Here is a 26094-nt window from a genome sequence, read left to right as displayed (position 1 = left end):
GGGAGGTTTAAATGGCTAGAGAATAGCTGAACACTTGGTTTTCGATGTGTTTGCGAATGAGGGAAATGTTGTCCATCTATGGCAGGATTAACCTGAAAGCAAAATTGTAGAAATTCTAAAATTCTTAAAAAATAAATGCAAGAAAAAAATAGTTGTAAATTATATTTCTTCCACTTCATAACCGCCATGATCTAAACTGTAGAAATTCTATATTTCCATACTGTCTGTCCTTGTGCCTCTTATCTTCCCACAGGTCGGTCTCACTCCTGCAGACACTGAGGTTATTTTTAGCCTCTCAACTTCCAGAGAGCCTTGAGCTTCCCAGATGCCTCACACATCAGCTTAGGGTTTAATTGAAGATGTGTGTTCGGTACGGATACCTATAGTGTGTACGTGTCAATCAATGCGTGTGTCTGTGTGTGTATCTTTAGTTTTTTCTTTTTCCTCATAAATGTTGCATATTGTTTCACAAAACACAAACACTCACATGCATGGCAGCACACATTTGAGAACATATTCACACGTTGTCTCCAGCTGTGCCACAAATATCCTCTGCTTTTCATCATGTTGTGAGGTTAGAGGTATGAATATTTATTTTAAGATACACCATTAAAAACTGTTAATAAGTTACAGAATGTATCGACATGTTTGTGTACCGTAAAAGATGTGCACAAGAAGCCTCACTGTAGCACACATGACATTAAAGGTTTCTGCTTGGTGTGTGAAGCCAAATACACAGGAGCCAAAATTCATAGAGCTAAAAGTAAACAATGCTACAAACTATACAATGATATGATTGATATCTGACATGAAATGACCCTAAAATACGCAATAATGAGTCTACAGCCATATTTGAGTTCCCTGTACCTTTTAGCTAACTCTAGCATGCTAACATGCTCACAATGAAATGCTACAGTAGGTTTCGTATGCTTAGCAGGGTAACTGCTGACCATGTCCAGATTTCTTAGTGTAGCATGTTACGCAAAATAATTATGAGGATAATATATGTTGAGATAGAAAAGTCTGGACAAAGGGGTTGGACCCACCGACTGAACAATATGGCTATCCGTAGAGCTCACAATAGCAAGATTTGCTACTGTTGAGTTTTATATTTTGGTATTTTCAGTGTTTAGAATTCATTTCCTGTTTTATTTTGTATTCATCCCTCATGCTGCTTTAATTCCTGTGTAATCTATGGTGGAATACGTTTCTAGTGCTTCCTGTTTCATTTTCTTTTTTATATCCTTGCTGATTTGTGTTTCTCTGTTTGCTGTGTATTTAGTTTACACAGGTTGTTAGGCGGCTGATATTCCACTGTGAGTTTAGTTTTCAGTGTTTCCTGTTTTATTTTGTAGTTCTTGACCCTTTGAATCACGTCCAGTCTTACTTCCTGCCATGATTGTCTTCACCTGTGTCCGATTGCCCCAGTAGCTACCTTCCCTCCTATTGTCAGACTCGGCTCGTTCATCTACCTGTGGTCAGCGGTCACGTCATCCTCCTCATGTTCATGGATTTTTTGGTGTTGGACTTAGTTATAGGTTTGAAACAAAGTTACTTATTGGTTACTGTCTTTTGCAGTTTTTTCGTTTAAATAAATATTTTAGCTTCGTTGCTGAAATTGGGTCCTCTACTTCCTTTGTTTAAACTACATGACAGTACACAGTGTGGATTTAAAGAGTTTAGTGCATCGAGACAATTGGTATCTAGATTATTGACTTTCATTGCATTCAGGCAGCTTCTGGTGTAGTTTATCTTAATTATTCAATGCCATTGAAGGTGTAATAAACCACATCCACTTCATTCACCCTCTGCTGCACTCCACTCAAATTTCCCCGACCCCTGAGGTTTACAAGAATCTTAACTCCAAAGAATTTAAACAGTTTAATTAACTCAACAACCCTAATCTGTCTCCTCGGTTAATTAAGTTTATGCAGCCCTGAGCCGTCTTTCTTTTTTACTGGGGACCACTGAAGGTTACAAGTTAATTACCCTGTCTGCCATCCATTAACTCGATTTCCAGCAGAATCCTGAGTGAATGTAAATTACAACAGATAAAAGTTTTATAGAATTTTTGCTTTTTTTTTCTTGCCTTCATGTTACAGCAGTGCATGATGTACTGCGGCATGGTTGGATTTGATGGATCATATTCAACTTGTGTAATAGTGCACAGACTTACGTGTGATGCTGTACATGTATGACCTGTGTTATACAAGAAGTAAAGATATACAAGAAGAAAAGACAAACACTGACATGGCATCAGATACTTAGTAATGTGGATCTAAAAACTTTAGTACCTTAAAAAAAAGTTGTAAATATTGAAACTGAATAATAATATAGTGTTTAATGGTTTGTCAGAATGTATTTACTTCTTTACCTCAACACAGCATTTAAAAACCTACTCGTGTAATTGTGCTCTTTATCTTTTGCTAATAAGAAAACATATAGGACACAAACAAAGTTAAAGACATCACTACATCACTGTAACTTATGTGAAAATGATGTCTTTTGAGTGGAACACAATTCTAGTTGCCTTTCTTTGTGTTTGTACATTCATAGGATGCAATTATCTTACAATATATTAAATATACACAACGACATTGAAATACATTCAAATGTATACCTGCATATAAAATCAGATGAATTCAACCTGGAAAGAATCGTTAAAAAAAAATCAAGGAGAGGGAAACACAAATTATTATTGTTGTAGTTAAAGGTGGAGCGTTTTCCTTTTTCTTAGTTTTCAGTGTTTGGACACATTTGCGTGAAAGCGATTAGAGTATTTTTGTATTCTGTGTGCACACATTTTTTGCTAAATCAGTCTGTCAGCTGATTGGTGAATGAGGAACTTGTCGGTCATTCCTATGAACATTCACAGCTTTAATTGAAGGGATTATGGGTGGATATGGGCCAATCAGAGATAAATTGGTATTGGAGATATGCAAGTGTTTTTGTAGGGATCATAATGGAGAAAACAATGATTGAGGTGATTACGTGATGGTGCCATCATGTTGTTTGTACAGCAGATCAAGGTGGGAACTCAGGTTCGATTTCCGACCTGCATCTCCTTTCCCACATGTCATTCTTCTCTCTCTCTCTCTGACTTTTATTGTAGCCACTGTCCTGTCGAAAATAAAGGCAAAAGCACAAAAATAATTCTTTAAAAGAATCTTGACCAGAGTTAGTTAGGATCCTATGGACATTCACAGATGAAGCGCCCAAGCAGTTGGGGGTTCGGTGGATTGCTGAAGGGCACCTCGGCTTCACTCAAGAAGTGAACCGGCACCTCTCCATCAACCAGACCAAGATTCTTTTTTTCCCTGTTAAATTTGCATAGTGACGTTCTCAAAACATCAACATCAGTCTGGCTCTACTGCAGGATTTGTCCGTTTTTCATTGGTTTTTGAAAGATGTGCGTTGGGGACAAATATTTGTCCTTCAATCATTATTAATGACCGAGCTTGTTAAGATTTTCTTTTCCCTCTCCACTGTATTGTATACTGGACATCTTTGTGAATTTTCAGTTACATACACCAGATGTCACTGTTGTCCTTAACAGTCCGTCAGAGGCCTGCTAAACTGCTCACTCAAAGTTTTACATGTTTAACAAAATACTTCAGCCTAATACACTAACCATTACTCTAAATGTACTGAACAATATCCTGATGTGTCAGAACTCTTTTTCCATGGAACAAGTCGCATTAAGACACTGCTTAGAGATGCTTTTTTTCTTACCAGGCAGATGTTTTAACCCTCAGGGAACAAGCTGTAAATATATCTAATAATAATACTAAGGTCACACACATAACACACAGGATGTTTGCAGTGTTTGTGTTTGTCTATGGTGGAGCTTTCCTCCTCCAGGACGTGTTCTTTCTGTGTGTAAATCTTAATGATGTTGTTTTCTCCTCAGCAGCGATGATTACTTACTGGGCAGAGTCTATGTCCATAAAAAGAAGCAGGAAATCTGTTCCTGCCCAAGGATTTTTTTGTTGGTCTCACTAACACACTCACACACACACACACACAAGACAGACACCCACACAGACACAGACTCAGACACAGTTGAAAGTCATGTTAAAATGGATTTACATTCTTTGGTTGTTAGTGTGCAGTAGATTAGGAGTTTAGTGACTCAGGATTTTTTTGCAGGCAGCCAGACTTCACAAAACAAACACACCAAGGATAGAATATCCACGGTCCGCCTCGGTTTCCTAAACTGTGACGTCAGTCTGGAGGGAAAAGGGGGGCCCATTGAGATCCCCTCACTATCGGCTGAGGATGTGAGAGGCTGTGTCTCCGCCTGCACCACCCCCTTAATTTCCCCCACAATCAACAGGAAGGCTGGAGGCCTGGGAGAGCAGCCGTACTCTGCAGGAGAGGAAGGACGTAGAGGTCCAGCTGTACACTTGGAACAAAGGAAAACCATCAAGGCAAAGGAATGAGCAAGACTCAGAAAGAAGTGAAGAAAATCCAGTCAGCTTACCTGCAGAACTTGGAGAAATTAAACCAGGGCATAAAGCCAGAGAAGAAAAGTTGGAAGCCGAAGGAAGGAGAGTTTGTTGTGCAGACAGCGATGGAAAAGCTGCGGCAGCCTCCCATAGCTGGAAAAGTCACCAAAAGCTCAGCTCATAGAATAAGTAGAGATCTGACCTGCTCCATATGCCTGGATCTCTTCAAGCAGCCCATGTCTCTGCCCTGTGACCACACCTTCTGCAAGGGCTGCATCGAGGGGTACTGGACAGGTCCCAGGGGTTCCGGCCAGGGGGGCACGGGCTCCTGCCCTCAGTGCAGGAAGGTGTACCCTGGACAGAGCTACAGGCCAAACCGCATCGTGGCAAACATTGTGGAGAGCTACTGTCAGGGTTTGGAGGAAAGCGGGGCCACAGCCTGCCTCCCAGATGTTGGGGTGCTGGAGAGGGTCCCCGCTCCAGTCCCCCGCTGCAGCAGACACAGAGAGGAGCTGAAACTTTACTGTGAGGAGGACCAGGAGCTGGTGTGTCTGGTGTGTGGACTCTCCCAGGAGCACAGGAATCACACCATGGTGTGTGTGCAGGAGGCTGAACAAAAGTACAGGGTGAGTAAAGCTTTAAGTAAACAGCACGATGTCAAGACTTTACTATTTATTTCTGTCTAAAAAAAAAAATGAAACACAAGAATGCATTTCAGGAAGTATGTACTTTATAATAGATAGTGAATATTTTTTTGCTTTTGCGTTCTCTAAACACTTTTATTGAGGGTGCAAGTGCCGCTTCTCTTGAATTTATGGTACTCATCATGAACCTGTCAATATAGTTAGTGTCTATATAACATTTGTTCCACTGTTTTAAATAAGCAGATAATTAAAAGGGACATGTCAGAATCATGTCTTTTTTTATTTCTTTTTTTACTTGTAAGGAGTTTGAAGTGTGACTCTTTCTGTCTTTTTAAAGTTTGATCCGGGTCAGTTTGCACTGACACTGTTTCTGTCCTTTCAGGCCTCTCTGAACAGCTCCATGGATTCCCTAAAAGTTGAGCTCAACACAGCACTGCAGTATGACAGGGAAGCTGAGGAAGAAGTGAAAAAGTTGAAGGTGAGGGGGGAAATGCACAAACATACTGAGCCCCTGAAGTCCCAGAAAGAAACACTTGTGTTAAGTTATTATATAACTTGTGCAAACAAGATATTTTTTTTCACTTTTTGGGACTTCAGGGGCTCCATACAAACACCATTTAACGGCATGAATATACCTACAAAACGATGCATTGATTTCTCTTACTTTTCACACAAATTGATCCAAAGTTACAATCTGACTAATACAGCCTTTATAAAAGATATAAACATGTTTTTTCAATAGGACACACTTAGTATGGTTTTAATGCTTCCGTATTCCATATATGTAAACGCTGTTGTGACATCAGGAGCACACGGCTGACCTGAAGCAGCGCATTGAGGCCCAGTTCAGTGACCTGCATCAGTTCCTGTACCAGGAGGAGAAGCTGCTGCAGGTGAAGCTGAAGACGGAGGAGCGCAGGGAGCTGATCCGCCTGGACGAGCACAAGGCCCTGCTGTGTGTGGAGATCTCTCGTCTGCAGAGAGCTGTGCACGAGATTGAGGACAAGCTGAAGGAGCAGGACGCCTTCACTCTGCTACGGGTATACGAGCTTCATATACAATGAAAACAGCACATCTGGAAGTTATTAAAGAGCATGATGAGTCAGCTCTGGCGATGGATAAACAAGAAATGCTGAGCTGTTAGAATCAAACTTGTTTCTTTCCAGAAGCATCTATTTCATATTAAAAAGGGAGTCCATTTTTTTAAAATTGGGATGAAAGTTAGTTTAACATCATTCTGTTATGTTTTTGTGAAAAAAACAACAACATCAATATCGACATTCAAGATTTAAGGGTGTGCCTTTTGGCTTTCCTGTTTTAGTTTATACAGCATTCCTGAAAGCCTTAAAAGCTTTGCATGAATTTGAAGAGTAACCTTTGACCTACTGGTAAAATAGTTTTCACTGTTTCTACTCTGAGAATAACAAAAGACTTTCGCAGTTAGTGCAGACAGGATGTAGGCCAGTGATCTCACCCGTTGATCTGGAGGATTAGGAGTTTAGTTGAGGCACAGGGCCAAGCTCAAGGCCACGGCTACGGGACTTTCCCCCGGCCACAGGGAGATCCCAAAGGGTGGGATCGTGTGAGCTCAGACATTGATGTAATGTGGAAAAAGCTCTATCGTCTTTTACGTACAACAAAACTAATCACCCCGTCTCCTGTTTTTATTCCTTTGTCTCATTTCAGAGCATTAAAGTCCTGCTCCAGAGGTGAGATGGGAAGGAGTTTCTTTGCATTTGTATTTGAGCATGGGTAGATTTCGTTTTTCTCTCTCTTCGTACTGTTCTGACTGTGGTTTTGTTGACAGGCCTTCGCTGAAGTTTGAGAAACCTGTGTTTACACCTCCTAGTCTGTGTGAGGGTCGATTTGCAGGACCCCTGCAGTACAGAGTGTGGAAATCAATGAAAGGAAGCCTTTATCCAGGTACTTCAGGCAACATGTTGGCCCCATCTACCTTTGAAAATTAAACTATAAAGACTGAATCACAGAAAACAAATCATTTAAATATTTGTGTGATCTTGTTTTTAGTTCCAGCAGCCATCACTTTTAACTCCAGCACAGCCAACCCCTGGCTCAGCCTCACCTCCTCCCTGACCTGTGTCCGCTACCAGACCTTCAACCACACCGTGCAGGACAACCCGTACAGGTTTAACGCCGCCCTGTCCCTGCTCGGAAGCCAGGGCTTCACCCACGGGCGCCACTACTGGGAGATCGAAGTTTACAGCAGCACAGTCTGGACTGTCGGAGTAGCTCGGGAGTCAGTGCCAAGAAAGGGGGTCATCAAAGCTCTCCCAGCAAATGGCTTCTGGACTCTCTCCCTTTCTTACGGGATACAGTACATGGCCGGAACTTCACCCCCCACCGTGCTGTCCCTGGAGGAGCCACTGGCCCGGATCGGGGTGTACCTGGACTACAAGAGGGGCCTGGTGTCCTTCTACAACGCAGAGTGCATGACACACCTGTACACCTTCAGGGAGACCTTCACCGAGACCCTGTACCCCTACTTCAACCTGGGTTTTCTGGATAAAGTGCATGAGAACGAGCCTCTCAAGGTTTTCTTGCCAAAGATTTAAAAAAAATGTAACAGATGAAAAAGTTGACAAAGCTACAAGTATTGTATAAAAACATGAACTTGTTAAGAATAAGAAATAACAAGGGATCTTTTTAAAAATATCTAGTGTGCAACGTACATAAGTTATTGGAATTTTGGGCAGGAAAGGGTTCGTTTGTCTTGCAAACAATAAGATGACCTGCTCACCAGGATTATGTGCAGGTTACATCTTCTTCTTCCCTTACTTTGTCAGCAATGCAGAATGCATTAGCAGGTTATCACCACCTGTTTATCAGTAGAACTGTGTTAGCACAGAGCAGGATTGTGTTTTCACCCTGAGAAATGTACTGAAAAACTGCCCCGCAGGACACCTGACACTCCACAGGGAACCTTTAATTTACATTTTCTACGCACTTTGTTCAGTGTGTAGGCTGGATCTACTGCCACACATTTCATTTCAGAGAAGCTGGGCTTCAATGAAGAGAAAGAACGTGTGTGATTAACTGGTGCAGTGTGCTATTATTATTATTATTATTATTATTATTATTATTATTATTATTATTATTATTATTATTTTAACAGTTTAATATCTTACTTCTGCATGACTTTAACCTGTATATTTACTGCTTCACTGTGGAATTTGGTCTTGTGAAAAATGTACATCATGTTTAAGTTGATTATATGATGATATCTTATACTTCTGGTGGTTTTGACTAGTTCAGGACCTTGGGAAATGTTAAGCAACAAGACTTGAGTGTCTTTTTTGTGTGTGTGTATCATTTTGGATTTCTACATTGACTTTTGGTGCTAAATGCCTTTGACTTTAACCACTGAGCTGATCCAATATGCAGCCGGCAGTATATCACATGCAGGATTATATGGGTAACATTTCAATAAAAGCATTTCTTGAAATGTTTCTCCCCACACTCTGCTTATTCAAGCTTCAAACGAAACAGGAACACCTTGTCCATACTGCTCTGAAGAACTGTTTTTTTTTAAATTATTGTTAATCAGTAATGCTGCCTTTAAATGAAACGCAATGGCCCATGTGTAAGTCACTGGAAATCATGTTCGCAAAGTGTGTAGCATTCAGGTGGTTAATTCCTACGTAAGACTGAAAAAATTAGCAAGTATAGACTGCAGTTCCTGAAATAGTCATTAGAGGAAGGCTCCAATAAATAGGTCAATCTCAAGCGGCAACCGCCAGTGTTGAAAAATGAAGCCAATGAGGAAGTGCAAAATCCTGCAGTTTGTCGAGGGTCCACTTGAGTCTGGCTCCAAGAAGTCACAAACACACCACATTCAAAAAAGCCAGTTTTTACAGCAGAAATTAACATAGTTTACAGCCTGGTACGAAAAACAATTTTGTTCTGATTAATTTTCATCCGTTTTGATTTTATGAAAGATACGTTTTACAGTTTCCATAGTTAGGCGCGTACCTGACCTGATTGAAACCGGCCTCAGCTCCACCTCTCAGCCTGTCGTTAGGCTGACTGAAGTTTGTCTGAGACAGCATTGACATGGCGGCTGCCGCCGATGAGTCACCGGAGCCCCCTGCAGTAAAAGATGGGTGACGTCACCCATTAATATTTAAAGTCTATGGTCAATCCCCATTCGGCATAAAGCTTGTTTAATTCCATCATCTACACATTTACACTGTGGTACTAAACCTTATTTTTTGGTCTCTTTTTTGTCTCTTTAGCTCATATCTCAAGTGCCTCAAATGTGTGAGTCAGGGTTTTTTATGTAACTCAATCATTTATATGACCTAAATTATGAATGTTTAGTGTCTTGGCTGTTTTAAGTGACAGGTGGATGCTGCCAGCTTTCTAATAGGTGTCTCTTTAAGTATGAAATAGCTTGCTGTGTTATTTGTTCTAAAACAGGAAAAACAAGAAGCCTGTGTTCTGGATTCTTCTGTGAGTGGTTTAGACTCTAGTTTGATTCCATTTGTATGTTAGCACTAATTAGCAGATATCCTCCATCATGATGTACAAGTACTGTACTGCTGTATGGGAATGTTATGACACTATAAGAAAACCAGCTGTGAACTAGCTTTTACTTACAACCCCCCCTTTATTTGGATTGTGCATAACATTCATGAGAAGTGGTCAAACTTTGAATCTCAGACAGTTAAAAGTGACAGAGCTGATACTGATTAAAAAAACAAGGCAAACAATATCACAATATATACATTTTATACCTTTAGAACAGCTCTACAACATAACGTGCGACTGAAAGGACTGAAAAGAATCACTGCAAACTACTCCTTACCTCCCATCCTACAAAGCTCTAAAGTGAAGCAGAGTGAAGATGCAGGGCTCCACTCTAACACAAGTGTATGTGAAGTATGTGGGTGGGTGTTTGTGGTGTCAATCCATGCATTCACTCTCGTCTGGATAACGGGTGTGTCCCTCTAAATGCTAGGGCTGAAGTCTTCATTTAGCTTTTTTTGGGTAGCTTTGAACGAGTCACTTGCTTGCGTGTAACGTGTCCTGGAACTTTGTGCTTGTGTAGCGTACATGAAAACCTTTCTTATTGATGCTGTCGTCTGAGTGAAACTTTAGAACGATGGCATCCCCTGCAGAGTAGACCTCCTCGGGGGCCTAAGAAAAAAGAAAGAAAACAAGAAAGTTTTGAAAGGAAAATATGATTTAAATGTTGTTGTTTTTTTCCACAGCAGTGATATTCTTAGCTTTACCCCGGATCCACAATATCGCCCCAGCCTCGGAGACTTGATGTCAGCGCCGTCATACAGCTCCACGTAATCGTAACCGCAGTCCGCCTCCTCCTCGATCTCAAACACTTGAAAGATGATTTCCACGCCGTACCCCTTCTCAGCAGAGACCACCCAGAGGCAGTCCGAACCGCTGGGATAGTTGTTATCTCCAAACTGGGCGTGAGAGTACAGGTCTTTTGTCTTGACCTCGGCTTTCAGGCTTCCTCCGCATTCTGGGAATTCACAACCACAAAATTAGAGGGTCAAAAAGGAGGAACTCATAAAAGTGAGTGGAAAAATGCTCCTCACTAAACACAGCGTCAATAAAATGTCACTCTATTATGTGCATCTTAAGTCCAGATTTCTTGGCTCTTTACGGTCTTCACTGTGACTTTGCCCACCTGCTCCGTATGTGACTTCAAAACCTCTCTTCTGCACAGAGTTGTCTGAGAAAAAACGCAGGAACATTTTGTTTCCACTGGATACGACTGGAGAGGGTTTCTTGGTGCCACAGAAGCGTCCCAGACTTGGCGCACGTGTGTCTCGCCCGTCGTAGATTTCCAGGTGATCGTAAGCACACTCCAGATGAGCTTCCATGTCGATCTCGTTGAAAATCTGAAAGCGAAGTTAAATGCCTATGATGAGCAACCTCAGAATATGTTGCCTTTCAGTTCTTTAAAGACACAATTCACTGATAAAGGAGAAAATAGAAAAAGAAACACATTCGTTAACATACAAGCTTGACACGATGGCCTGGGGTTGTGGACAGGGACCAGGTGCAGGCCTTCTTGCTGGGGTATCTATCAGGCCAGTTAGGGCTACTTATTGTGCCAGACACAGTGTTTACAAAATGATCGCAGCCGGCTGAAAAATATAACAAAAGAACATTTCAGAGCCAAACAATGGCATCACATCATTTCCTGTTCTTTCACATAAATGCCCTGTCGCATTTTTTTTCCCCTTCAATATCGTCCATTAAAAGTGAAGGAAAATGAAAGCAAAACTAAATCTTTCCACACGCAAACACTTTGTTCACTTTTCAGAAATGGGAAATTCCCTGAGTCCAGAAGTGGCTTTAAGCAGTTCCTTTGAAATCCCCCAACATTGAGGTCAGTTGTGTGTATTTAACATGCATATGAAAGAATCCAATTTGACTGTTGCTGAGCAAAAGAGACCAGTGGGAGAGAGGAGGCTCTGAGATATGATCAGAATTAAACTCTCAAATCAAAATAAGTATAATCCACACTTAGAGGCAGGGTTGGTCATTTTCGAAAACTAGCATGATTTTTCCCTCAGTGCTGCGTCTACACCAACCCCCCTCCCCTCTGTGCCACGCCCCTTACATGCAAGAGTGCCTTTGCAGCAGAAGCGAACCGCAGGTCATCACTTGCATTGTGTAGAAGCTACGCCGTCTCATGTCTGATTCAGCGTTAAATAAACTCACAGTATAAAACTCCGTCATCGGTGACACGCTTTGAGTGTGGGCTAGTGCACAGCGAGGGGTAGAGTACGAGCAGGGAGACAGGGAGGCAAGATTGGGTCATCAAATTGGTCCCTCGTGTCAGACATTGGTCAAAGTTTTTACAGGCTTACAACTGCCACAGATGACGGATTGTCTTTCATTTTCAGAGCACACAAATTATTAATGTCTGTCGGGACCTAAAGACGATTTCAACCAAAATCTTAAAAAGTATATCTGGAGAAAATTACCAACCCTGCCGTTAATGTCATTTTTGTGGACTGACCCTTTAGAATAACCAGCTGAGTGGACAGCGGGAACTCACTGTACTGTACCTTCCTTGCAGTCATGTTTGTTATCATGCAGCATGAAGCCGCTGCGGCACTGACAGCTGTAACTACCGAAGGTGTTCACACATTCATGCTGGCAGCCTCCGTTTTCTTTGGAGCACTCATCGATATCTGTCCAAATGTTAAAAAACAAGTATATAATAACATGGTCAAATGTCACAATAGGCTGCTGAAAGCAGCAGTCCAGATCTGCTGCTGAGGGCAGGCACAAAGGTTTTAGAGCAACAACCATGGAGCCTCTCTGAGCTCAACATCTCTGGTGTGTATTCCTTGTGTTTGTGTGTCTACCTGCCCAGGGACTTCAGGGGGACTCTAGCTAATCAGCTAATCAGCTGGTGCAATGTCTCCACTCATTATTACTGTAATGGCAGTCAGTCAAATATATACACAATTTACATTTTCACATTTATCTACATTCATGTTATTTTATTCCAATGCTGTCACAGGGGGAAAAGTACAAATTAAAAGCATGTGAGCTTGCATCTCCTAATTTTTTTTTAAAAAGGAAGCATGACATGTGTCCATATATATTTTGGACAATTAACATTGCTCATAACTATACATAACATTTCATGAGCTAAATTTTAATATAGCTGTCAGTGTCTTATTGTGAGGAATACATTTATTGAAGCTGGTGCAGCATTTAGTACTCCCCATGTATAAAATGACTTTTTTTTAAATTACATCTTTTTCAATGAATTTGTGTTAAATATAGTTATATCATTGAAAGAAAGAATGAAGTTTAAATAGGGCAGAATGTTTTTTTTTAGACTTAAGCAATAACAATGACACATAACTCTCATGTAGGGTTGAATGTAAGCTTCACAAAGGAGCACACTACAGTGTTGTCATTCTTGTGTCAGAAGCCAACAACAGCTTTTTTGTGTGTTGTTTTGAGTGGTGTGACACTTGTTTCTCTTCTTATTGTGCCCGATCTGGACATTAGGAAATACCTCCTTTGTATGTCCTCCTTTTAAGATGTCCTAAATCCTTCCCCTCTTCATGACTCACCGGAGAAGAAGTGGGCCTTAAAGCCCCTCTTGGAGACAGTGTTGTCCGATTTGAACTCGATCCTCATGTTGTTGTTTTGGGAGGTGATGACCTCGGGTTTCTCTGCTCCACAGAACTTCCCGTGAAGCTTTGAGTCTGAGCTCAGTCCACTGCGCACCTCCACATAATCATATTTACACACCTGATGGTAGACACAACTCAATTTTAATCCCTAAGACAAAGAAATGGTCTGTGAAATTGTCATGGATAGAGTATATTTCAACTTTAACTTACATCGTTTCCTTCAGTCTCGAAAACGTCAAACACCAGGGTGATTCGGTACTGAATGGGTGCCACCAGCTGCCACAAACAGTTCTTGTTTGGAGGGTATTCTTTGGGCCACCCGGGGGTGGTGAGGGAGCCGTTCAGCTTGGTGATGAACCCACCACAGGCAGCTGCTGATGGAGGAGAGCATTGAATTCAGTGGTAGAAGTGTGAGGAAAAAACACTTGCATAAAATAAAGTAAAAAAAACCCTTTAGGGTTGTTAGTCTTAGTGACCTAATCAAAAGATGAATGTCAAGAAATAAAGTGGCAGAAAAGTGCGATAGATGTAAAAAGAAAGTTTGGTACAGGTATGAATTAATAATGGCATCAGAGTGTGCAGAATGAGAAAGCTTACTAAAATAGGGGATACACTAAACACTAAACACTAAAGGGATATTAAGTTCTCATGTGTAGGTCTGGAAAAGTGGTGCTCAAATTGTTTGCACAATGCCCCCTAAAATGAATATAAAGTACCCCAATTAATTACCTGGATCTTGATAAAGGAACTATTCTCTTGACCTAACTTTGAGAATCACATCTCAAGTTGAATCACTTTTTTGTTGAAAGAAAGAGGACGCAGTAATGCAGCTCTGCCCTCTTGTGGTAGAAGTGAAACGTACCAGTCACCTCAAAGAATATATACAGCGTTCCTGTTCAGTATCTAGACTCTGACATGGTATTCCTTATGTGGAACATCATCAGCATTATGTGGGATGGAGTTTTATGGATGACATATTTGCAGCAGCAGTAATAGCTAGGTCCAACTTTCAGGGGAGCTTGGGGGGGGGGGGGGGGGGTCACTTATTTGGACATACCACTAGTTGCACTCAGGTGGTTACATTGGCAGATCTATACCACTCTCAAGTTGGTAGGCTAAATATGAAGTTGGCAGCTTGTTAGGTCACCTACACCTACATGACCAGAAATGACCAGGGAGACAAAGGTTCTGATTTACTTTTAACGCAATTTTTAATGACCAAGTCAGGCTAGCCGGTTCCCTTTGCGTCTAGTGTTTAAGCTAAGCTTAGTTAAGCTAAGGTAAGCTAGGCTAGGGGAAAGGTTACCGGTTAAAGGATGTCGTCCTATTTTAGGGAACAAGAAAGGCCAAACGTGTAATTGTTGCCAGCTGATCTAGTTCGCTGACTCTGATTCAATTTAAAGTAGTTTGATAGTCAGTTTAAGGCCTCTGTATGTTAGCGTGCTGAGTCGTGTTCTACACTCACTCTCACAGCTGCGTCTGTCAGCTGCCAGCTCAAATCCAGGGTCACAGGCACATCTGTAGCTGCCCAGCGTGTTCAGACAGCGCTGCTGGCAGTGACCATTGTCAGGTCTCGAGCACTCGTCCATCTCTGGCAGATGAAAATATGCATTTAGTCCCAAACCATAAATTCCTTTCATTTCTGCAAGTTTGTAGCTGAAATGACTTTTTGACCTTTGAAAAAGTTGACTGCAAACCCAGCTTTGTTGACGGATCCATCGGATACAAACTTCAGCCAGAGCCGGTTGGAGCTGCTCTTGAAGTCATCCGGTTTGTCATAGCCACAGAAGTGGCCGAGCAGTGGGCTGCTTTCTGAACCTCCATCCCTAACCTCAACATAGTCATACGCACAGCTGTCATGTCTCTCAATCTGCAGTGGAAGCAAAGGACAGTGACGTTTACAAAAAAGACACTAAGGCAGATGATGGAACGTGATTCCTTTCCATTTGAAGATATTTAAATACCCATAAACTAACACTATCAAATACTGATGCTTCTTTCTTTTACATAGACAATAGCAATTTAAATGATCTTACATCAAATGACTGAAAGGAGAGGCCGACATCAAAGCCCTCCTCTACAGTGATTTTCCACACACACACTTTGTTGGACTGGTAGTCATCGGGGTAATTTGGGGACTGGATTTGGCCGCTGTCCCGCTTCACCTCTCCACCACAGACCGCTGCAGGGGAGGTGGGAAGTGAGATTTACATTTACTTGTCCGCGCAACAGAGTGACAACTAATTGGAAACCTGTTAAAGTTGCTGCAATGCCTGATTATTATTCTAAAGAATTGCATTAGATCCCTGGTATGGTCAGTGTCGTACCTTCATAGACTGCTGAAAAGCCTTTGCCCACCCAGCTGCTGCTGCTTCTGAATTCAATCCACAGCTGACTGTCAGTCGATGTGATCGAATCTGGAAGTGTGTCTCCACAAAAACGTCCTGACAAAGTACAAGCAAATATATGACCCTGTATACTAAGTATATAACACAGGCCTCTGTAACATTACGTTTCTGAACTAAAGATGCAAAGAGATAAGCTCTCTAATGAAGTTGAAGACCTTTTAAAGGAGCTTTTCTCCAGAACCCGTCTCGGACCTCCACGTGGTCGTACCAACAAAGGTGGCTCCTGAAGAGATCCAAAGAGGTGAAGTTTAACACAATCTAAGAAACAGAAAGAGGAGGAGGAGAGCAGGTTTGGAATCAAAATTTAACATCTATCTTCATTTATGATATCTACACAATAAAACATACTAAATCTGAAGACAGAGATATTTGGAAAACTGAACCGGAAAAATGTCCTGTCTAAAGAGCAATGGTTCAGTTTTAGCCAGTATTTGTTAAGAGACAGCAACCTGACCGTTTCAGGTTGTAATTTTGTGCTCAAGCATCGATAATGTTTATCTCATTACTGTAACAAATTTGTGTTTTATTTTCATTTATGTCTGGTATGTCTTTTCTCTCCTGTTTTGTTGACTTTAATGTTTGTTTTCTATTTGTATGTTGCTAAAATGTCACATTTTAAAATGTGTTAAAAAAATAAATAATTCCAAACTAAAATGAACATTTTGAATATTTTTTTAACATAAGAAACTACATTTTTTATTATAAGACTGATTAGCTCATTTGAACATTAGTTAAAGGAGTCAACAATATATCGCTACATTGTCATGACATGAAAATTGACTTTAGATTCAAGATTTTAAAAGCACATCTGTGCGTAAGTTCTCTTGATATTGAGCCGAAATGTACGGAAGCCCTAAGTGGACACACATTTTATTTAGTTAGGCCCTGTGTCCACCTAGCGTTTCTTCTGGGCAGAAAAGTGCTGGCTGTGCTCTCTGGAGCAGTTGCATGAAGCATTTATGCAAAGAAAATAATAGTGCTACACGTCTGTCCTGTCTCAATGACAACAGTCTGCTGACAACGGCCGCTGTACCACCTACACTGTTACTTTTTACTTTTAAATTTTATTTTAGAATGTTTGTTTCCCCGACCAGACACGGCGCAAGAGGACTTACAAGACATGATCTGTAGGCAGCAAAACTAAAGGGAATATCATACATTTGGAAAAGAGCACCAGTGACAAAGACAGCATCTTTCTGAAAAGTTAAAAGATTTTCAAGTTGAGCGCTCGGAGCAGCCACAGAAAAAGAGGGGGAGTGCTTGGCGCTTTTTCTCCAGGCGGCTGCTTTCTGCTGTAAACGCTTACTCCTAATTGAAAAAAGCGCCATTGGCGCTCAGAAAAAAACGCGAGGTGCACAAAGGGTCTAACTCTTTCTGTGATGACAATAAATCTATGGATGTTTTCTTGAGATCTCAACTTATTTTCCTTGTTATGTTTAAGAAAACCAGTTTTCTGATTATAACGTACATCCACAAATCTTTATCACGCAAACTGTATTTTTTTTTTCCCTGTGTCTTAACTCACCTTCTCTCCAGGAGTGACAGAGATCCTCCACACACAGTGAGCGTACTCTGTATATCCATTCGGAAATCCAGGAGACGAGAAGTTTCCAGCGCTCTCCTGCAGGCTGTCCCCACACTCTTTAACAATAAGACACAATCACACATACACATGGTTACACTACAGGCCTGAAACATACTAATAACGTCTAGGAATAGAGCATATTAAAGTTTCTGTGTCATTTCTATAATTTCCTTATAATAGAAGTTTGAAATCAATATGTGATATCATTTTCGGACATGATTATTTGGTGATTTCATTTTCTACACCAATGATGTGTCTTACTTGAACACTTGTAGAGTTTGCGAGCCTGTGCGATGTCCCCTTTGCTGAGCCTGGTCCTCTGTCCAATAGGCGGCCTGACTCCATTGATGTCATAACGGGGAAGGATTGTGTCTAAGAAAATTCCTCTATTTAAAACAATTGACAAACATGAGTCAAAAATCAGTTACAGTGCCAGATTCAGGAACATGAGCCACACCGATGATCCATGTTGAGGACAGGATTGCTTTTAGATCTGACCCTTGTTCCACACATTGATACTTTATTGGTTCTGATAATCTCTGCCTGGGTATTGAACTCCCTTTTGCACAGTTCCCATGGTGATGCACCCATGAATGAGAGGCATGTGCAAACAGACTGCTCTGAATGGGGCCTTTCGCCGCTGCCAGGCGGCTCAGTGGAGCCCGCTCCTGAATGCCAGAGAAAAAGGCCACTCCAGCCCAAATTGTTCAACAAAGCCCGGGCTGCCAGGCCTTTATTTAGCTTGGCCTGCCTCCATGACCCAGACCAGCAAAGTGGTGATGGAGGTAAAAAACAAAAAGCAGAAAGAAAAAGCAGTGGGGCAACAACATGCACGAGACAGAAATGAAAAGGAGACTAGAGTGAAACCATTTCTGTAACAATAAAGGATCAAATCCCACAAGGCTGGAGAGTGTTTAGCAGAGCTGAATAAAAGGATAAACAGCAAGCTCAGGTGATAACACAGAATGATATTGGTCTGTAGATAGACATTTTTTTAATATGGCGGTTTAATATTGTAGTCAGCACTTTAAACAGAGGAATATGTGGTTAAACTTAAAATGTCAGAAAAATAAAATGAGATAAACCACTGATTTAGCATTCAGAAAAGAGGTACTGTACAGTAATAGCCTGGTCAGAAATTTTGGCATTTTAGGCTGCTGGCTCAAAAACACGCGTACAGTGGGCAGATTGAATCACTCGTACTCAACAAGGCTCTTGAGCAACACCAATGATGACCCCAATGGAGCAGTTGAATGGCCCGCTAATGTAAACAAGAGCTGGACTGAAAACTTGTGTGAGCGTGGCTAAAGAAAATTTCAAAACTAAAAGTGATGAAATCCTTTCATAAATTGAACTTCAGGAAAGAAACTATGAGACATAAAAAAGGCAGCCAATGCCAACCTGGAAAAAGTATTCCTTGCATAATGCATGATGCTGCCAAAGTCGTACACCTCCCCGAGTGAGTCAACCTCATCTGGCTCCATCTTCAGGAAGTTATACTCCTGCCCTAGTCACACACACACACACACACACACACACACACACACACACACACACAAACACACACACACACACACACGCACACGCACACGCACACGCACACGCACACACATAATCAATTGACTAAATGCAGTGGGAAACATCTGGAATATGTGTGTTTACACATTTGTTCACATCAACACAGAAACTGCGGTGAACTGTACCTGGTTGGATGTTGTCTCTGATGATGCTCACATGCTGGTCGCGGTCTGGGCGTGTGTGTTCATGCCAGAAACCGATGACATGTCCCAGTTCATGCACCACAATGCCAAACTTATCACAGTTTTTTCCTATAGAGATGGCCTGAGGGCCGTTGCCTCTTCTGCCCACGTAGGAGCAACACCTGCAGGGGGTGACACAGTTCCCACAAAGCCACATCCTGCAGCACTTTCTTTGTAGAGCAAACACAGATTCTTTTACTGCAGGACCAGTAGATAACTTTTTTATTTAGGAAGATGTGAAAAGAAATGTGAAGTGCCAAGTGGCAGGACATTTACATTTCCTATGTCAGGCCCTAAAGTCTGTATAAACCAGCGACAGCACCCATGGGTTTCTGAGGAGGCTCTATGAAGCCCAAAGATGGCGATTGCCGTGTTGGAAATGCTGTCTCATCCTAATTGTTGACTAATCTAGAAACAGGCTAAGAGGTAGAGCTGAGGTGGGCCTTAAATCTCCTTGCAAACAGCTATAACATGTCCACATGTCAGTCAAATCAGCCACAACCTTAACTATGCAAGACTCTTGGCTTTAGTATAATTAGAATATTTGTGTTAAAAAAAAAAAATCCCACCCGCCCTTCAGTTTTCTACGAATAGAAAAAGCTATAGATGCCAAAATTGTTTATGTACCTGGCTGTAAACATATTAACTTCTGCTTTTTAAAAAGGGAAAGAATGAGGACTCCTTGGTTACTGGAATCAGTCTCCAGTGGACACTCAAGGACCTGCAGTTTTTTGCACTTCATCACTAGTCTAATTTTTCAACATCTGAGGTTGCTGCTTGGTTTGGCCTCTTAAGCAAGAAATCAAATGGGCATGGGATAGTTTAGTTTATCGGTTTAGCTTTCGTAAGCTGTGGTGTAATTTACATGAACATTTGATTATTAATAAAGATTCATGAGAGGCTAACTCACCCACAAGGCCTATACGTGAACACAATGTAGCTTTCTTCAGTCGTCCTCTCAGTGAATGTTACACAGGTGTGTTTCTCCCAGTGACGCATGGCCTGACGGAAAATGGCCCGCTGACTGCCTGAAAGAAATTAAAGGTTGACCTGATTTCAACCAGTCAAACCTCACATGGCAACAGCTAAATTCGACTATATATAGCACACAGAGTTCTTTTTTTATTTTCATCCAAAACTCACCACTGAAATTCCCACTGATGACATACGGGATGATGCCGTCCGGCCACACTCGCTCAGGTCTGGAGGTGGCGGCTCTGCGCAGACGATGAAGAGTCCGTCTGTCTGCAGCTCTCTGAGGGCTGACACTCTCAGTGGATGTGGAGCTGTTACCTGTAACAAGTACATAAGCAGTGTATACATTTGCTTACCCTTTGTTAAAAGTCACTAAACAGTCAGAAAGAATTATTTGATTGGTAAGTAAATGTATTTATGATTTGGTACCTGAGTCTGTGTGATTGGTCTGGCCAACACGTTTGTTGGTGTCTTTGAACATGCGGAGGTCATCTTCATCGAGGGCAATGTCTCCCCAAAAGGCAGCTATGGCAAACAAATGAGCATACAGATTAAAAATACATACATAACAAATAAATCAAATAGCAAAAACAAACCTAAGATGAACTAAAACAAGTGCAGATGCTGGTATAGGTTTGCTACGCCTTTGTACTGTACAGACTGAGAGACATTAATTAAGCGTGCAACAACGTTGGGTATTTTATATATGGAAACTTTTTTTAAAAATACTTTGTATGTCAATCTTGTTTTCAGAGATGGATGGCAATACCATTTACATACTGTAAGTGTTAATGAAGCCACAGCTAGCAGGCATTTGGCTAAGCTAAAAGACTGGACTGCAGCTAAATGTTATCATGTGTTATTTACACAAAACCTAAACTGTAAAAACGTTCTGGGTACTTCTTAGATTGTCATTTGCAACACTAAAACAAATTAGACATAAAAATGGATTATGCTTTGGACAGTGCCAAGTTGGCTGCTTCTGTTTCTTTTTATTCTGCCAAGCGGTATGTCTGCTCTCTGAGTGGAATCAAATGGTAAATGGACTTGAGCTTGTATAGTGCTTTTCTAGTCTTCTGATGACTCAACATGCTTTAACACCGCAGGTCACACCTACACATTCACACCATGATGACAGAGGCTGCTGTGTAAAGTGCCAATCAGAAGCAACTAATCCCATTCATGCCGGAGCAGCGGGAGCAACTTGGGTTTGAGTGTCTTGCCAAAGGACACATCGGACATGTTACTGCAGGAGCTGGGGCTGAACCCTCGACCTGCCGGTTGAGAGACGACCGACTCTACCAACTGACCCCCAGCCCTCTAGTTCAATCAATTCCATGCAATCGTATTTCCGATGCAGAATGTACAAAAGAGTAGATATAGAAGGAAATACTAAATTAATGTTATTTAACAAGGGAAAACTTTGATGGAAATCCTGACACCCAAACTATCTACTAAGTACCACAGTACTTCTAAAGTATAACATAGCACACTCCACATCCAACTTTAGTCAGGAGAATGCTTGGAACAAAGGGTCACACTTCTCATTAACAAAAGACCAGTTCTATCTTTGTTTTTAACTTTATTTCTAAATTTCCCATGTGTTTCTTTCTGCCAACAGGAACCAACAAAATCGCATGCTATGCTTTTTTTGTGGTGCATATCTCAGTCCTGAATGAGGCCTGAGCAGGACTCCACATGTGTCTGTTTGAATAGCAAACACTTCTCTCAAATACAGGACTGTCCAACTGCTGAGTCATTTTAACAAATAAAGATGTGACCTGAATTCTTTACAGTATTGTGATCTCACTGTGCTGGACTTTGCAATGTTTCTGGGTAGCTACTGAAATGATGACCTATGGCACAGTCAGCATTTTGTACTGAATCATTGTTAGAGAGTCACCTATAGATGTCTGATATAGAGCTTTTTTTTTATAGACTTCAGTGTTTCTGACTCTAGTTTTTATGATGTGCTTTTAAGGTTTCTCTTTACATTCACATGATCATTATTCCTGTCTGTCTGTATGTGTTGCCACTGTCAAGAGATGCTAAACTGTTTTTCGTTGTTTTTATAGCAATGACAATAAAGATCTATTCTATTCTAGTTGGAACTCTTTTGTTGTTCACTAAATGAACAAAATTTCAAAATTTCCCAATCACTTGACCTGACGTCTGGAGTTGTATTATCCACTGAGCAGAATTTATTATTTTTTTACGTCTGGTCTAGCTTTATCTTCCAACAGTAGCATGAGATGAAGGTTTAAGATCCATTTTGACCTTAACTAACTGAATTTAAAAAAAACACATAGAAAGTATAATTGCTACAAGCAAACACTGCATGCAGGTCATGCTCAGATTCAGACCTTACCAGTTTCTCAAAAGTTTTCATCACAACAGATGTCAGTTCAATACTTCTAAAATAATTAAGAACTTTTGGGTAGCAGATTTTGGGACTGGGAATAACCCAAGCATCCTTCTAGACTTTTGTGACATGCTGAGTCTGTTAGGACTTTATTATTATTATTATAAAATATTCAGCTGAGTTCTTTTGCACAAGATTTGAGTAATAAACTACAGATGTTTTCAGGTACACGAATCCTCTCTGTTCCAAGAGGAAAATAAAACAAATAAGAGCCACTGACTAAACTTTAAATCCATGCTTTAAAACCTGCTTTCTGAAACTTAGGTGACATCACACACATTTGGTCAATTTGTCTCTCCACTGTGGGATTAACATTTGTTTCCATCATTAAGACATTACTTCCTATTCAAATCAGGATCTCATGTTGTACTGGTCAAGCAGAACGACTCTCTGGAGTTTTTCCCATTTAATACCTCATTTAGCCGTGTGATGTAACAGCCTTTGAAAGTCAAAATGAAAAGGCGTAGCGGGCCCTGTGCCGGCCTTTGAAGTGAATTCACTCATGCAAAGGGTGACTGTAAATGACTGTCACCCCTGCAGCTTTTACCCCATGCCCTGCAGCCAGAGGGATTTCACCGGCGTCCAGCCGAGGACTGAGCTGGCATAGCCTCAATGACCTCTGGTCTCCAGGCAACTGCTCGGAGAAGACGAGTGGTGTGTTTTGGAAGTCACAAGTGAAAAGGGACCCCAACCAGCTGAGGGCCTCCAGTAACAAAAGTAGCTGTTTGGCATGTTATACGATATGACGCAAAATAAATAAAAACAATATTAAATATGCTTTATATTTCTACTTCATTAAATTTTTGAGTGAAATTCTGTTCTTTTTTTTTTTCACTTTTTTTTATTTGACACCTTTGTACTGTAGATAAAGATTCAAGATTCAAAACTTTATCAGACTAGGTCACTTTATACATTTTAGGGTTTTGTTACACTTTTGCTTAACGTGTTAGTATGAGGTGATACTTGTGAAGGAGTTTTGTGTGATTACGTGGAATAGCGTCTTTGACATAAGTACAGTAAAAGAAGATGAAACTTCCTCCTTGTTTTTTTTATTTTTTATAACGCAGAAAGCGTGTTAAAATGACATTTTCATACAAACAGAAACACTAAAATAACTGTCAATGAAGGGTAACCTTGCGTTTTCTTTGCATTTATGTTTTAACTTTATTCCTCATCTTCATCATTAAAAGTCATATTTTACACAACTTTAAAAGTTTAAGCCTCACAGTGACTTGGGCCTATGGGCTGGTATTTTCAAAAACAGATACAGGCTAGCCTATCAACAGGAAATGCAAAAGATCAGTAAAATCATGTATGAGGTAAAAAGCACTGACCAGCTTTACATGGATCCTTGTAGTCGATTACATCACCAAGGAAGGAAATATTAGTGTCCACAATCTCCCATTCAGCCGCCAGAGAAACGCGCAGACTGACGCACAGCAGGTACGCAAATATAACGTCCATAACTTCTGAACAAATATTTAACAGAGGTAAAGCTAGTGACCGATTATATTTGTAGGCAGAGGAAAAGAGCGCAAAAAGGTTCCTCGAATAGATGAGGTGTGATTTTATAAATCACAACGCTGTTTTTCTCACGTCTCCATTCTGCAGCAGTGATTCGCTGACATACAGGAGCGAGAGCAGAGCGCACACAGTGACAGCAGAGCACACATGCATGAATCTGCAGCCAGAGAGGTACTTCACCTGCAGTACCAGGGGTTACACACGTTTACATAATGCGTGTTTTCATCCATTCCGTCAATCTCAATTTATCACCAGGGCATTTTGACACACGAAAGCCTTTTTTTTTTTTTTTTTTTGCATGGTTCTTTAAAAATCATGTTCACTATAAAATTCCAACAAAAAAAAAGAAAAGAAAAAGAAAACGAACAGCTAGATTTGCTGACTCTTTATTCAACAACTTATTATCAGTTGTTTTGGCTTTTGAACTATTAGATCATATGCAGTTCCACTCCAAACACATATCTCATAATGTGAAGAAGTAGAGCAACTGTAAGAAGAAATGTTCCACTTACCTGAAGAGTGAATTGAGTTTAGTGTCATCCTCAGCTGCCCTCAAGCTCATCCATGCATATAGGATCCGTTTAAACCTAATTTGAAACTGCTCCATTTTATATTGCCTACTTACATTTAGTAAAGTGTTCCTTTTTAAAGTATCATAAAAGCTAAATCCCATTACTGCTGTTTACTGCTACACAGTTGCCTTGCAGTGATGGCAAGAGAAGATTCAGTCTGCTCTATGAGTTTCTTTTTTTTTATGTTGGCCCTACTGGTAAGGACAACTGCCATGATTTTTTTCTTTTTCGGGTGAAATGCCAAGCTACTGTCACTCAAGCTTTAGTTGGTTTAGCATATCAAAGGATCTGTCTGCATTGCAGCAGCCGTTATTAGCCTATACTTACAGCTTGTCAAAAATGTTAGTAAGTAGACTTATTATTCTGATGAAACTTCCAGGTCAAAGCATGAATACATTTTTGTTCCCTGTATTTTAAAGTAGTAGTAAACCTTAACACCTAAACCTTGTAATTTTTTCTAACATAAGGAGAGCTTGTTTGAAACAATTGTTTTGTACTGAGTGAATCCATAGCCTACTTATGACACGATTCTGTATATGAGTGAAGAACGTAATAATGTAACGTGATGTTGGAAGTATTCATGGTATAGCATATGTTTGAGTCCATGTTTTTGGCGGGCTCTTGCAGTAAAACTGATGAGAAGAGATCATGCTCATGTGACAAACATTAAGCTTTGAATCATTTCTATCAGTAGGTATCTGCATGCGAGTACCGCTAACAGACTGCTCTTTCACATCTTGTCTTAACTCAAGCTCAGTTTTCTCCTCTCACATTGTAAGTCTGACAGCGAACAGCAACATGGGAAATGGGAGTCTTGACTGGAAGTCCTGTATGGCTAACCGCTAGCTACAACTAGCGGGTAAGATAACAAAATGGACACAACTCTCAGTCCTGACATTGAATTATGAAATCACCACTAGCAGATAGTAAGCTTAGAAAAAAAATGAGCTAGCATTGTTCTGTCTGAAGGTAACCAAGCCTACAATAAAATTTAACGCTTTACTGTATTGGTACAATATGAAGAACGACCAAGTTTTAGCCTCTAAATACAGCCAGCCAGCTGTTTTCAGTGTTAATGCTATGCTAAGCTATCTGACTCTTGGCTATGGCCTCTTATTTAAAGGACACATACGAGTGAATGATTTATTTCATTTAACTTTTGGCACCAGTTGAATACATTTACAAGTAGCACATCATACATATGTTCTTGTGAACTGTTAAAAAAGTTGTTAAACATGTGTCTTGCTTCAACAGCTCATTGGTGGTATTATTTCTGTTTAAACACATATCAATACAAATCAGTAGTGATGTCGGCACACACTCATGAACTTATTCAGTTCTCTAAACAGGAATCTGTAAATGGCTTAAACACCACATCAGCTTCCAAACATATATAACTACATTCTGGCAAGAACAGATATAAAAACTATCTAGACATAAGTAGCTGGGAGCAAAGAAGGAACCTGGTGTAAGGAAAGTGTTAGGGAAGGAGAATCCCTGAACCTGCTGGTGAGGTGAGCAAAACATTTCCCAAAGATGGAAAAATGAAGAAAGCATGAGCGTGAGGACAGTAACTGTCTTTATGCCAAATAACCTTTGAAAC

General features: G+C 40.7%; 2 protein-coding genes across 5 annotated transcripts; one reads left to right on the top strand and one right to left on the bottom strand.

The window, feature by feature from the left end:
- Window positions 1-4023: 4023 nt before the first annotated feature.
- trim69 (tripartite motif containing 69) lies at window positions 4024-8555 on the top strand. Its single transcript, XM_061061390.1, has 6 exons — window positions 4024-5074; window positions 5475-5570; window positions 5899-6132; window positions 6779-6801; window positions 6900-7015; window positions 7121-8555. Exons 1-6 carry the CDS (start codon window positions 4439-4441, stop codon window positions 7663-7665), a joined length of 1650 nt encoding a protein of 549 aa, XP_060917373.1. The 5' UTR covers window positions 4024-4438; the 3' UTR covers window positions 7666-8555.
- A 1269-nt stretch (window positions 8556-9824) lies between these two features.
- On the bottom strand, window positions 9825-24606 carry LOC132992440 (bone morphogenetic protein 1-like). Of its 4 annotated transcripts, none has more exons than XM_061061720.1 (20): window positions 24432-24606; window positions 20403-20498; window positions 20142-20291; window positions 19909-20026; window positions 18942-19120; window positions 18640-18745; window positions 17500-17624; window positions 17179-17294; window positions 15809-15911; window positions 15573-15689; window positions 15282-15427; window positions 14920-15115; window positions 14711-14836; window positions 13456-13619; window positions 13183-13363; window positions 12157-12282; window positions 11099-11226; window positions 10764-10977; window positions 10345-10595; window positions 9825-10249 (listed from the first exon to the last, which is right to left on the bottom strand). In XM_061061720.1, exons 1-20 carry the CDS (start codon window positions 24457-24459, stop codon window positions 10115-10117), a joined length of 2805 nt encoding a protein of 934 aa, XP_060917703.1. In that variant the 5' UTR covers window positions 24460-24606; the 3' UTR covers window positions 9825-10114. The 4 variants fall into 4 exon arrangements, with proteins under 4 accessions (XP_060917703.1, XP_060917700.1, XP_060917701.1 ...); XM_061061717.1 differs by lacking the exon at window positions 24432-24606 and adding an exon at window positions 23730-24050; XM_061061718.1 differs by lacking the exon at window positions 24432-24606 and adding an exon at window positions 23730-24050 and having other exon boundaries at window positions 13456-13616.
- Between the last annotated feature and the right edge of the window lie 1488 nt (window positions 24607-26094).

The sequence above is a fragment of the Labrus mixtus genome, chromosome 17 (assembly GCF_963584025.1).
Source record: "Labrus mixtus chromosome 17, fLabMix1.1, whole genome shotgun sequence".
Classification (NCBI taxonomy): domain Eukaryota; kingdom Metazoa; phylum Chordata; class Actinopteri; order Labriformes; family Labridae; genus Labrus; species Labrus mixtus.
The sequence above is the reverse complement of the archived record's forward strand: the minus strand, read 5'-3'. Positions and strand labels throughout refer to the sequence as shown.

Excerpts from the sequence above, each read along its gene's own strand:
- trim69 (XM_061061390.1), top strand. The coding sequence starts at position 4,439 with ATGAGCAAGACTCAGAAAGAAGTGAAGAAAATCCAGTCAGCTTACCTG. Across the intron at positions 5,075-5,474 it reads AGGCTGAACAAAAGTACAGG|GCCTCTCTGAACAGCTCCAT; the intron begins GTGAGTAAAGCT and ends CTGTCCTTTCAG. Across the intron at positions 6,802-6,899 it reads ATTAAAGTCCTGCTCCAGAG|GCCTTCGCTGAAGTTTGAGA; the intron begins GTGAGATGGGAA and ends TTTTGTTGACAG.
- LOC132992440 (XM_061061717.1), bottom strand. The coding sequence starts at position 23,859 with ATGGACGTTATATTTGCGTACCTGCTGTGCGTCAGTCTGCGCGTTTCT. Across the intron at positions 20,027-20,141 it reads CATCAGTGGGAATTTCAGTG|GCAGTCAGCGGGCCATTTTC; the intron begins GTGAGTTTTGGA and ends AATTTCTTTCAG. Across the intron at positions 10,596-10,763 it reads TGAAGTCACATACGGAGCAG|AATGCGGAGGAAGCCTGAAA; the intron begins GTGGGCAAAGTC and ends GTGAATTCCCAG.